A 13,270-nucleotide genomic window follows, 5' to 3' on the forward strand; every position below is an offset into this window, starting at 1 on the left:
CGTAGAAAATATTTTTTTATTTAAACGGCAAGTTCGTTATTTCCAAGTTTTACATGTAGCAAAATAAGCGATTTTTGCTGAGCAGACTTTCAAAAAGGAAGACATCTTGTATACAGTATTTATTTCGGGTGTTATTTCGACGAGTTGCATGATCATGTCTTATACGTACTGTAGAGCTTTGTCGCACAAAACTGAAATGTTGAAAATGCTAGATTTTGGTTTTGTTGTATAACACGTGGATAAGTAATCGCGCTTAAAGGTAATTTAGTTTATAGTAAAGCTGTAAACTATTTGCATATTAAAAATTATTTTATATCCTACTCAAAGGCTTGATGGACATTCAGTTTACTCGATACGGGATCACGCAATCTTATCTGTAATGTAATCACGCGAGATCGGAATTTTTCCATGTGAATAACGAAAAACATTTTATAGATTATTCGAGTTGACAAAGTAGCCTAGCCTAAAAACAGACGGTTTATGGGTACGTTTCTTTTCCATCTTGTGCTACACTATGAGGTTATGAAAGTTCTACAGTATTGTATAGTACTTGTTTGTGCTTCCCAGTCCCAGTAATCCAAATCCTATTGTCCCAGTGAAAATTTGCCTAAATCCCAGTTCTCATTTTACCCACTCGGGCCCCATATCAAAGTGCGACCGGTCGGACCAACAGGAACTGACCGTTGTAAAATGGAACGACATTTTTCTCTTAATGCAAGCCAACCGAGTAAAACGGTCCTTTCTATTTTGCATTCCTTTCCCATGTTCCCCGCTTTTGTAAGAAGCTTCTGAACTAAAGTAGGCAACAGAACAGTTTGTCAATGCCGGAATGGTAAATTTCGGTCCGGGCGGTAGTCCCGAATATTCCGGTCAGACCGAACCGAAACGGACGTTTCCATTTGACATTAACCTGAGTATCAGGCCTTCCTTAGGGGAGGGGGAGAGTAGGGTAGGACCTTTCTCCCTTCCCCTTTAGAAAAGCCTGATACCGTATTTACTCGAATAAGCGCCGCGGCGCTTATTTCGCGCCTCAAGTGCGGCGCTTATTCGAGGGCGGCGCTTATTTGAGGGCGGCGCTTATTTAAAAATTGGACGCCACAAACAATTTTATCTAGACGAAACATCTACAGTAACTAAAACAAGGGTCTTTTGATTGTCAGTATTCGTCTCTTACGGAAGACAGTTGTTGCGTTTGTTGTCCCGACAAAGTTCACGGAACGGAACTACGTATTCAGTTGTATTAAGAATTTTGGATATAAAAAATAATGGGCGGGCGGTAAAACAAAAACTTTGAACTGCAAAACATCGCTTTTTGATGAAAAGGATTTTCCAAGGGTATTAAAAAGTTGCTTTGTAGTGCTATTTTAGTTATACTGAATTTCTCGAATTAGCGCCGCATCGGGACTGCGGCGCTTATTCGGAGGCGGCGCTTATTAACTTTTTTGTCCCAAACGCGGCGCTTATTCGGGGGCGGCGCTTATTCGAGTAAATACGGTACTCAGGCTAATTTGACATCCGACCGAATTAATTAATGGCAAGCACCCAAGGTCACGTGAAAGAGGTATGTTATTGCCGTCGCAAAACCAGTGCTACATCATGTAAAGGTTTGTCCAAATTCAAACCGACTGGCTAGATATTTGATGACCGGCGTATACAGCGACATTCCGCCGCATCTAGACTTGCCCCAAGTCGACTCTTTGGATCCAACAAAGTGCAAGGTAGCACTGTACTTTACGTCCATCTAGTTTTAATTTTGTAGCAAAACAGAGGGCCGAGACTATATTCTTGCACAACACTAGAACCTAAATTAAAGGCTGCAAAGTTTTTTTTAACTGCACTGAAATCTTTGCAGAGTTGAGTCTCCATAGGCCTTAAGTCTGATGAATTTTACTCTGTCGGGAACAAATAAATTAGTTGTCTCTTTCCAATTCAAAATGGCGTCCAAAAAACACTGCGTGTTTATTAAACATTGAGCCACTTTGCTCCGTTATGCGCTGAAATCAACGGTTCCCTTGAGTCAGTCATGTGACATAGCTACTGCTTGGATTTTTGTAAAATGATTTTTATGAGTTCAACACACGAATTTAGTATGTTAAATAAGTAAAGCTACCTTGAATTCATTTAAAGCAATCGTTATTAATGCATGCGGAATTACCATCGAATTTGCGCCGCAAAATATGAACTACGATAGTGTTAGAGGAGAAGTATCGACACAATTGAAGTCTGTAAAATGTGACGAGAACGTTTAATACGGCTTCTAGAAGGTTATGAGAAGGAAGAAAGTATATTAAAACCAATTCCGAAACGAGCGAAACGGAAATACTTGTGCTTCGGTTTACCGATGCAAACAGGAAGTGAAACGTAAACAAGTAATGGGGGTTCCCCTGATTCCAAGAAAGCAAGTTTTCGGTTTCGTGCCGTGAGCAAGCACTTTGTCAGTCCATGTATATTAAGATAGGAAATTACAATGAAAGAAATGAAAATAATCATTTTCGAAGCCGTTACCTAATAGTCCTAATGTTCCATATATTATGGGATGTTATGTAACGCTTGCTCAGAACCGCTCATTTGTTACGAGATAAACTAATGATAAAGCCAGGATTCGAGCCAGGATTCGAGCCAGGATCCGAGCCAGGATTCGAGGCAGGATCCGAGCCAGGATTCGAGCCAGGATCCGAGCCAGGATCCGAGCCAGGATCCGAGCCAGGATTTGAGCCAGGATCTGAGCTAGAATCAGAGCTAGAATCCACCCTTTTTTCAGATAGAAATCCTAACCCTATTATAAAAGCTAACCGCAAGCAACCCAAGCTAAAGTAGGCTAACCGTAGTGCTATTTAGGCTAACCGTAGTGCTATTTAGGCTAACCAGAGTGCTAGTTAGGCTAACCGAATGCTATTTAGGCTAACCAGAGTGCTAGTTAGGCTAACCGAACGCTATTTAGGCTAACCGGAGTGCCATTCAGGCTAACCGGAGCGCTTAAATAGTTAGTCCCATTCTTAATTATCCTTGCTCAGATCCTAGCTCGGATCCTAGCTCGAATCCTGGCTCGGATCCTGGCTCGAATCCTGGCTCGGATCCTGGCTCGAAGTTTAGGTATCCTCATTTGTTACTGCCTTCAAAGATCTTTCACTGTTGCTATGAGAAAGTTATCTTTCGCGCTTGTGACAGAATAAATCTCATCGCGAAACAACGCCTCTATAATAATGCTAATCTAGTTTTCCTTGTTTCTAGTAGTATTGCCTGTCGAGGAGGGAGTGAGAGCGAGTTATCTCGGACCTCTAAGAATCAAGCAGTTTCTTGTTAAAACGAAATCTTCATGTGAAGAACCAATTCTAGACCATTCAAGCGTACACTGAGTTTCTATTTATTCTATACACCTTATTCATAACGCGCGGAAGAGTTTGGGTCGATTTCATAAAAGTGAGGCGAGTGTGGCATCCCTTCGAACAAAAACAAAGCAAAGAATGGGGAATTGAAGTAGTATCTGTTGTAATTCTTGAAATATCTCTTAGAAAGTGATTCTAAGCTAGTAAATAATTTTAAAAGATGGTAAATTTTAAGCTCGGTAATAAATAATGAAGATGAAGTGTTCAACATGACTCGAGCATGGGACAAAGAAAAATTCTGAGTCCCCGACGGGAATCGAACCCATGTCCTCCCAGATACCGGCTGGGCGCTCTAACCAACTGAGCTACGAGAGACTTGTTGTGAGCTATGGCCATTTTACTAGGTTGATAAGTGACACGCGTCCTGCATACTGCTAGGATCAGCAATGTCGAATTCATCAAGTTTGATTCTAAGCTGTTGATTACTGCTACTGGAATCCCTGGTTTTACAACTGCAGATAGGGCCGTATGGTTTCGAAGTCAACAGAAAACGTAGAAAAATGTCATCGGAAAACAGCATCGATCTACTCAGTGATTTGTTTTACTTTCTGTACAAATAACTTTGACTGCTTGTAAAAAGGCAGCAGATAAACCTTCTAATTGTTTAATTCCGAATTTGGTTACGGTAATCTCCAAAAGCATTCTACCTGTTTGTAGACCTGTTTTTTGTTTTTAAACCCGCTGAAAAAGGTGTCGCTAACCTTTTTTTACAGATAACCCCTCGAAACCCCGGTTTTTCCATTATAATTCTTCATTACAAAACACAACTTACAATAATGTAAACTGACAAGTCTGCATTCACTAGCATTTACAAATTGACATTTTTGACAGCATTGAAAGAGGTCAACATTGGTCATGGCGAGGAGCCAAGTCGAGGCTGCAAACGAAAGTGACATCACACTATCTGCTGAAGGAACACTGGGCTTTGATGACGTCACTATTAGAGGTGAGAGAAGTAGTAAATTACAAATGAGACCCCACCGACACCCCCTTAAAATGCCCTGGGAATGAGGTTGCCTAGAAATCCAAATCCATTTGTCTGAGTCTCTATATGTTTCCTTGGCGATTATGATATTATTTTTTATTATAATAATTAATGTAATGTTGCGTTCGATTTAGCAATAGCCGAGGTGACTAAGAATGAAGGTAATGATGAATACAGAAGAAAAGATTTCAGCAGTGCCATAAAGTCTTACACGGAAGGAATTAAAGCGAAATGCAAGGATGACGAACTGAATGCCAAGCTGTACAGCAACAGGGCTACAGCTCATTTCTATTTGGGTAAGACTGTGCCCTTTTATTCCAGCGTTCTTTGGATCTTTGTTCACCTAGTTTTGATTTTCTGATTTAGTTTTCAAAAGGAACTGAACTGTAAGCTTCATCATTTTGAATCAGTTTTGAGAAGTATCTGGAATCGGTCTAAATAATACCTCTTTCAATATATTTTTTTCTCTGACTTGTAACTGATGCAACTTCGGCCTTTTTATTAGGGAACTATCACGAAACACTGAATGACGCAAGAACTGCCACTGAGTTGCAGCCAACTTACATCAAAGCCATAGCGAGAGGTAACGTTTTCAATAAATTAAATTTTTTTCTTATGTTCCTGCCCAGATCCTACTAAGGCAACATCGTTTACAGTCCGAAATAGCAACAAGCGGGCTCGAATTGGCAAACCTGTGACATAAGACAACATTTTGGTACTTTTGTACAAAAGAACAGTGACAGAACATCTCTACCATAAAAATGTCGCTATGTTGTAAATACAACCGATAAAGCTAATTCTAGCAAGCTGAAGTATTGTTTTTACTATACATGCTGTTTGTTCAGTCCTTGCAGTAGTCTTAAAACAACTGTTTCTGTTATCAAACATGCAGTTTATGCAGTACATATCCTCCTGTGTTGATATGCGAGACAAATTATTGTCAAACGGTTGATTCACTCACTCACTCATGCCCATTACGCCTAAGTGACATGTAGGGCAGCAACGTGCTCCCTCCACATCTGGCGGTCCCTTGCCATGAACTTGATGCCCTCCCAGGTCTTCCCATCTCCTTATTTCCTTCTCAACTGTCCGTCGCCATGTGATCTTTGGGCGACCTCTCACGGAAACAGAGGTCGCCCAAACGGCTGATTATTGTTTGTTTTTTCTTTCTTTTTGATTTTTTAATAGGTTTCTATCGCATTTTTCTTCGTACCTTGTGTTTCTGCACTTCTGTTAGTTCTGTAACGTTGTCTTTACCATTTTACGTAGCCAAGACCCCAGGGGGGGGGGGGGGTACTCCGGCTTGTAAATGACAGGGATGATCGAATGGAGGCAAAATTCAGGACCCAAAAAATCCCTAAGTCTTCCGACATTACCCAAAAAAAATACCTGAACCAAAAATAACTCCCCAAAAAATCCCCAAAACATTACCCCTAAATTGCCAGGGGGGAAAATAAAATAACACAAAGAACGCTCGTTTTGTTTATTCAGTCATACTATAAATTCGCCAAGGCTACGCCAAGGCACTTTATTTCGCTTTTAACACCCCAAAAAATCCCCTATCTAAATCAAGATACCCAAAAAAATAGTTGCCAAATTTTCCAACCCAAAAAAAATCCCGGAATCGAAAATTTCAAACCCAAAGAAATCCTTTGATCATCCCCGTCATTAACAAGCCGGAGTACCCCCTGGGGCCAAGACTCTTGACTTAGCCCAATGCAAATACGACAACCGTTTACAGCATTTGTTTATTTGACATTTTTGTTGATATCGTTGGCTGATTCTATATTTTATAGGAGCGAGTGCTTGTGTAAAGCTGCATCGTTACAAAGAAGCCATCACCTGGTGCGACAAGGGACTAACAGTATCCTTGCATTACACAGTCTTCACTCTCTTGACTTTCGTTTGAGAAGAGAGCGCGCGTTAAAGGGACTATGAAACGGATTTAAACAGATCTCAGCCCAAAGTTATATTTGTGTCGTAGGGGACCTGAAAATAATGGTCCATTGTTATTAACAATTACTATATTAGAGCACTAAAACTGTTTAAAAGCGCGTTTGGTTGCGGATGGCTCGGATAAAAATGGATTGCAATTTGAAAACGTTAGGCAACGTGTTTGAAAAGTTATTTCCGCTCGCTTTCAAAAAATCGATATTTATAGCGGAGGTATAATTTCTATCCCCAAAGAAAGATATTATCTTCCGCTAAATGTTCAAAGACAATGTTTTTCACGGGTAAAGTTGCCTACCACTTATTTGAGAACAGTTTAGACCAAAAAACTGCGAAATCCTCGTGACATAGTCCCTTAAACCATATTTGCCGTTGTGCAATCAACGACTTAGATGAGGCTGACAAGAAAACATTTGGGAAGCTCTTTTTTGTCCTGCCCTCATATCCAGTTTATAAAATAAAAAAAAACAAATAAACAACTATATTTAGAGAGGAAGCCACAACAGCTCTAGCTGGTTTTCATGCGGGTCCTCTATCCTGGTCGAATTGGAATTTGGAAATGTTGGTTTTCAGGAGAGAGAGAATAACCGAAGAACGGGGAAAAAACCGTCCCTCGGAGCAAGGACGAGAACCAACAACTCAACCCATATATGACGCCGGGTTCGGGAATCGAACCCGGGTCACATTGGTGGGAGGCGAGCACTCTCACCACTGCGCCATCCCTGCTCCCCAAGCTTGGAATACCTCACGGTGAAGCGACTTTACACTTTTATTTGTTCATTTTATACTTATTTTTAGAATCGTCGTCTTCTTGGGAGGGGTTTGCATTTGCTCACAGACGAATCGTGTCTTGCGGTGAAAAAAGATTCTCTCAAAAAAACGTTTCTCTTGGTTCATTCATCAGCAGTAAGTGATTTTTTGTCAAAGAAATGCCGAAGACCGCATTCTGACTCGCTATTCGTTTGTTAACTTAAGTTAAACCCATGGATTCTGTTACTTTATCTTTGTCTTGACCCAATCACCTTAAAATAAATCAAATAAATCAACTTTGTTTAAAATCAATTTTTTTTAACGAGGGTTGCACATAACAGTTTGAACTGACAAACCTGTGGCCCTCGGATTCCCGATCTATTTGAATTTTATAATTGTTGTTTTTTTTGGGGGAAAAAAAAAAGAAAAACCAGAAAAAAAACCCCCGAGAAAGAAGAAAAAAAAAAAAAAAAAACACCCACAAACGCCCCCGGCGGGGAAACAACCCCCCCCGGGGGGGAACGAGCCCCCCCCCCCCCCCCCCCCCCCCCCCCCCCCTTGATGTGACCACAGGCATAATTTGTTAGTCTAACGTGCAGGGCTATATATATTTTAATTTTTTTTTATTGGAAGTTTCCTAACTTGCACTCAGAGGAGGCCTGAACCCTGCGATTTTCCAGCGAGTTCCCTTTTTAACACATATACTATCTACGCATGAAAAATTGTTGGGGTAGTTTTCCCTTAAAGGGACTGTGTCACGGCTGGGTTAATTTTATTTGATTAAGTTATGCCAAAACTCGCTATGAAACTCAATGTTTGCAAAGAAATTACTTCTATGGATCTAAATGACAAAACCACAGCTCCATTACAACCAAATGTGTCTCCCGGGCGTTATAACTTAAAGTAACAAGCAAACGAGATTAACTTTGAAAACTGTTCACAGTGTTCAGCCCAACAGTATTTCAAAACCCATATCGCAATCCGTTTCAATCTTACTTACGTTTGGCCGTCCGTACCTTCTTTTGTATTTGGTGTGTTACTGAAATATTTCTTCACTGTTTTAAGAGATTATTTTTTATATTTCACTGAATTTGATAACCATTTCCCATGCCTAAATTTAGCTCAAATCCGTGACACAGTTTCTTTAAGTGACGATAGTCTAAGAAACTACTGTTACAGAAAGTAGTTTTTACACAATATTGAGGGGAAATAGAAATCCATAGCGAAGTGTCCCATTTGAGTGAGGCAAGAGTTGTAGGATGTTAAAAGCTGCCTTATCTTAAACAATTAAATACTTTGGTCGAGGCAAAAAAAAGAATGAAATTAGTTATTTCTTAACTGGAAGAAGATTGACAAGAATAACAAGGCGTTGTTAGAGTTAAGAACCAAGTCCGTTGATGGATTAAGAAAACTACAGCAAAATGATCCAGATGATCTAAAGAAGCCACAAACGCCATATGTGAAGAGCGAGGTACGACCTGATATAGAAAAGAAATCAACTTTTTAGTTCTTTTGTTCACCTCATCATTTAATTAATGCCCTCAAATAATATCTTAAATTACCTCCTTTTGTATTGTACTGTGACGAAAATTGCTTTCAGCCTTTTATGTAGGCTGAAGTTTCATAGTTGAACTTCGTAATGATTTCATCTGCTTTTAGCGTTCTGAAAACACGTTCAAAAAAGACGTCCAAGCAGTGAAAATGAAATGCTTGCTAATAAAAATCTATGACATTTTCTATTTTCTGGATACACTATCACCCTTGTAGGAACACTAGCGCTTTACAATTCCTGATTAAACCTTCTCTTTGTTTCTTAAATGAATCATTGCTTGCATTGTTTTAACAGGAAAGCGCAAAACATAACTTAGCTGAGCCCTGCACATCCCAACGTGAAACTTCTCCAAGTGCAGAGGAAGAAACCAGTGGTTTAAATTCGTCCGAAAATGAAGCTATAGCGCGCCTTAAGCTCAGACTACAACTCGCCAAAGAGATGGGTAACAGAGCTGAAGAAGGGCGCGCGTATGGTGATCTTGGCACTGCTTATTATAAACAAATTGGTGACATGACAGCTGCTTTATACTACTATGAACTATATCTAAACATTTCCAAAGAAGTGGGAGACAGAGACGGAGAGAGGCGTGCGTATAGCAATATTGGTAACGTGTTGCTGAGTTGTGGTGATTTTAAAACAGCAATTATCTACCATGAGCGCGATCTGAAAATTACCAAAGAATTGGGAGACAGGGCTGGAGAAGGTGCTACATATGGTAACCTTGGCAACGCGTATTACAGGCTTGGTGATTTCCACAAAGCGATTGATTATTATGAACGGCGCCTGAAAATTGCCAAGGAAGTTGGAGACAGAGCAGGAGAAGGACGAGCGTATGGTAATCTTGGTAACGCTTCACGCCGTCTCGGTAATGTCACAGAGGCCATGGACTACCACGAACAACATTTAAGTATTGCCAAAGAAATAGGAGACAGGGCTGCAGAAGGAGGGGCATATTGCAATATTGGTATTGCTTATTATAGCCTCGGTAATTTTAAAACCGCCAAGCACTATATTGAACAGTTCCTCGAAATTGCCAAGGAATTGGGAGACAGAGTTGGAGAGGGACGTGCTTATGCCAATCTGGGCAACATATTTCTCAGCCTTGGCGATTTCAAAAAGGCAGTGTACTACAACGAACAGCGCCTCACAATTGCCAAAGAAGTGGGTGACATAGTTGGCGAAGGTCTTGCTTATTGTAATCTTGGCAATGCTTATTACAAACTATGTGACTACAAAAAGGCTTTGGAATATCATCAACTTGATCTTAACATTGCCTTGAACGCGGGAGATCGGGCTAGCCAAGGAAATGCCTATGGCAATCTTGGCAACGATTATTACAGTCTGGGTGATTTCCAAAAAGCCATGGACTACAATGAAAAGTTTCTTGAAATTTCCGAGGAAGTGGGAGACAGGAGAGGAGAGGGACGTGCTTATGGCAATCTTGGCAACACCTGTTGGAGTCTCGGTGAATACGACAAGGCGATAGCCTGCCATAAATGCCGAATTGAAATTACTAAAGAAGTTGGAGACAGGGCTGGAGAGGGACTTGCATATGCCTCTCTTGGAACCGTTTATTCCAGTATCGATGATTTTAAATCAGCCATCGATTACTTCGAGCGCCATCTAACAATCGCCAAAGAAACGGGAAATAAGGCTGGTGAAGGCGCTGGGTATGGCAATCTTGGCAATGCTTATCACGGTCTCGGAGAAGATGAAAAAGCCATAGACTACCAAAGACGCCATTTACAAACTGCCAAAGATGTTGGGGACAAAGATGGGGAAGGACGTGCGTATTATGGGCTTGGTTGCAGTTTTGAATCTCTGAACAATCTTCAGGATGCTGCCAAGTGTTACCAGTCCAGCGTAACAGCATATAATGATGTCAGGGTTCATCTTCAATCCAAAGATGAGTGGAAAATCAACCTACGGAATGTGTATCAAACCGTGTACACTGCTTTATGGAGAGTTTTCTTAAAACAGGGACAGGTTGAAGAGGCTTTGCTTGCTGCTGAGCAAGGACGAGCACAAGCTCTGAAAGATCTAATGGAATTTTCTTATGGTTTTGAACTGGCTCAATCTGGGTCACATGCCCAACAAGAAACAATGTCTAACATGCTGCGTTGCATTTCTTCACAAACAGTTTTTTTAGTTGTTCACAAGAACACGATTTTTTTCTGGGTATGTGACAAAGGACAAAATGTTCAGTTTCGGGAAAAAGAAATCGTTGAGCAGGGTTCACCAGAAAATGTGGCCACCCCTTTTCAGTCGTTAATTCAAAAAGCCTATAATGAAATTGGTGTACTTGTCGACGTACAATGCGAAGATCGTTCACTAGATAACCTGAGAGATCAAGAGCCAGAGAGAGAAGATTTTGGTCAGATTGGAAACCAGGAATTACAATTTGGGAACAATCCATTAGAAACATTGTATAACGTGGTCATCGAACCGATTGCAGATTTGGTTCAGGATGACCATGAGCTTCTAATCGTCCCAGATGGACCACTGTGTTTGGCACCTTTCGCCGCTTTTTTGGATCCTGAATCCAGGTACCTTTGTGAATCGTTTAGAGTCCGAGTGATTCCGTCGCTGACCAGTTTGAAATTAATCACAGAGTGTCCAAAAGATTACCATAAAGATAGTGGGGCATTGCTTGTTGGAGATCCGTATGTGCAGGAGATTATCAACGAGAACGGTGAAGCTATTTTGAAGCAGTTGCCATGGGCCAAAGAGGAAGTACAGATGATTGGGCAAATTCTCAAGACTGTACCACTCACTGGAGAAGAAGCAACAAAAGAAGAAGTGTTAAAACGGTTGACCTCTGTTGCTTTGGTACACATTGCAGCTCATGGTAGTATAGAGACTGGTGAAATCGCTCTTGCTCCAAACCGCACAAGATCGTCTCCGATTCCTAGCCCAGGAGATTTCCTTTTGAAAATAGCAGACATCTTGAATGTTCAGTTGCGAGCAAAACTGGTCGTACTGAGCTGCTGTCATAGTGGCCGTGGAAAGATTAAGGCTGAGGGTGTGGTTGGCATTGCACGAGCGTTTCTGGGTGCTGGTGCTCGTTCTGTTCTGGTGGCCCTGTGGGCGATTGATGACCAGGCCACTATGGAATTTATGAAGAATTTCTATCAAGTCATACAGAGCGGAAGAAGTGCCAGTGAAGCTCTAAATCAAGCCATGAAGTCTATGAGAGAATCTGACAAGTTCAATGAAGTGAAATACTGGGCGCCGTTTGTGCTTATTGGTGATGACGTAACACTGGAATTCGGAGCAACTGATTAGCTTTTTGCCATTGTAAGTAAAACCTACTGTGGAAAATGACTTCAACTAGCTAATGAAGCAAAGAAATTTGAAGGATCCCTACCTAGGAACGAGTAACTACGAGAAGTCGCATGACGTTGAACTCTGTGCAACACTCTTTACTTACTTTCCTAAGTTTTCTTTTCTCTTTCCTAAGTTTTCGTCCGTCTGAGTATTTTACAGCAATTTCCCTTAAAAAACTAGCACTGGCTAACATTTTTTCCGAACCAATTAAACGTTTCGTACTGTTCCTAGCGTAAATAAGATTTACTCTAAGCTTATCCTGAATCTCACGTAGCAGACATCAAATAACTTTATTTGTAGTACTGTAAACGTGAACCTAAACTATATTTTCTCAAAATCGTGGACGTTGCTAATCATGATACCCAAAATATAAGTAGAACATTTAAACCAGGTTGTGTTAATTAGCTGTATCCACAGACAGCGACTGTGTGCAAACGGAGGAACGAGTCCTTAATTCACTGCTGGTTTTGGTCTTTCAGGTCCTGACCGTAGAAGTTCGATGAAGGGCAAAAAAGGACTTAAAAATGAGGAACTTTGGATACTTTAAAAAGAAGACTTTTAAGTGTAAATAATTTTTATGTGAAATTTAAATAGGTGGTAAAGTAAGACTTGAATAACCAAGTGAAAGTTTCCAACAGTTTAGTCGGTTTTGTGTAGATTTTCTGGTTCTTGGGTGTGTCAAGAATTTTATATACTAGATTTTAGATTTTGTAATGATTTTAGATTTTAGATTCTAGATTTTGTAAGTTGTGCATAATATAGCTAGGTTGTTTCATAAAAAGAATAATAATCATAAAAAAAAAAACATTTCGGAGCATATAAGAGCGCAAGGGAACAGTTCCAGATTTTCGTAGCCGCTTTCCTTTTTGTAGAAGAGAACGTAGGCTGCATCCTCAGTTGTTTTGGCCAGCAGTTTCAGCTCCAAGACATGCAATCTGATATCCGCAGCGAACGCTAGTTACCAAGCTCCCAAGATTTCAAGATTTAGTAATGGACATTGTTATCATCGATCTCTCTCGTCACAGTGTGTGCAAGAGCTTTATCGAGCACTAAATTTCTACTCGTTTGATTTGTTTTAAGGTGTCAACAATTCTATCCTTTCTGTAGGATATACGGTTTGGTTTATAAACCAATTTCCTGCTTCTTGTGAACAGGGTTCGTACCCTTTTTCACAAAAAATTTTCCTGTGTTTTTCTAGGACTTTTCAAGCATTCAGATTGATTTTTCCAGGACTCAAAAATTCACATGAACCCTTTCACTCCCAAGATCGCAATATTATTTCTCCTTACTGTATGTACATTTTCTTATAATGTTAGTTCT

The 13,270-nt window shown here is 40.4% G+C and overlaps 1 protein-coding gene, 1 long non-coding RNA gene and 1 other non-coding gene across 3 annotated transcripts; 1 reads left to right on the plus strand and 2 right to left on the minus strand.

The window, feature by feature from the left end:
* Positions 1-820: 820 nt before the first annotated feature.
* On the minus strand, positions 821-4,332 carry LOC144629277 (uncharacterized). Its single transcript, XR_013566346.1, has 3 exons — positions 4,216-4,332; positions 1,521-1,673; positions 821-910 (listed from the first exon to the last, which is right to left on the minus strand). It is a non-coding gene; the product is annotated as an uncharacterized LOC144629277 (long non-coding RNA).
* Positions 3,628-3,702, minus strand: Trnat-ggu (transfer RNA threonine (anticodon GGU)). The gene has a single exon. It is a non-coding gene; the product is annotated as a tRNA-Thr (tRNA).
* LOC144628975 (uncharacterized) lies at positions 3,798-12,665 on the plus strand. The gene is made up of 7 exons (XM_078487111.1): positions 3,798-4,332; positions 4,506-4,667; positions 4,877-4,954; positions 6,168-6,235; positions 8,420-8,542; positions 8,918-11,920; positions 12,430-12,665. Exons 1-6 carry the CDS (start codon positions 4,242-4,244, stop codon positions 11,906-11,908), a joined length of 3,513 nt encoding a protein of 1,170 aa, XP_078343237.1. The 5' UTR covers positions 3,798-4,241; the 3' UTR covers positions 11,909-11,920; positions 12,430-12,665.
* Positions 12,666-13,270: the final 605 nt, after the last annotated feature.

The sequence above is a fragment of the Oculina patagonica genome, chromosome 10 (assembly GCF_052425735.1).
Source record: "Oculina patagonica isolate OP01 chromosome 10, crgOcupat, whole genome shotgun sequence".
NCBI lineage: Eukaryota > Metazoa > Cnidaria > Anthozoa > Scleractinia > Oculinidae > Oculina > Oculina patagonica.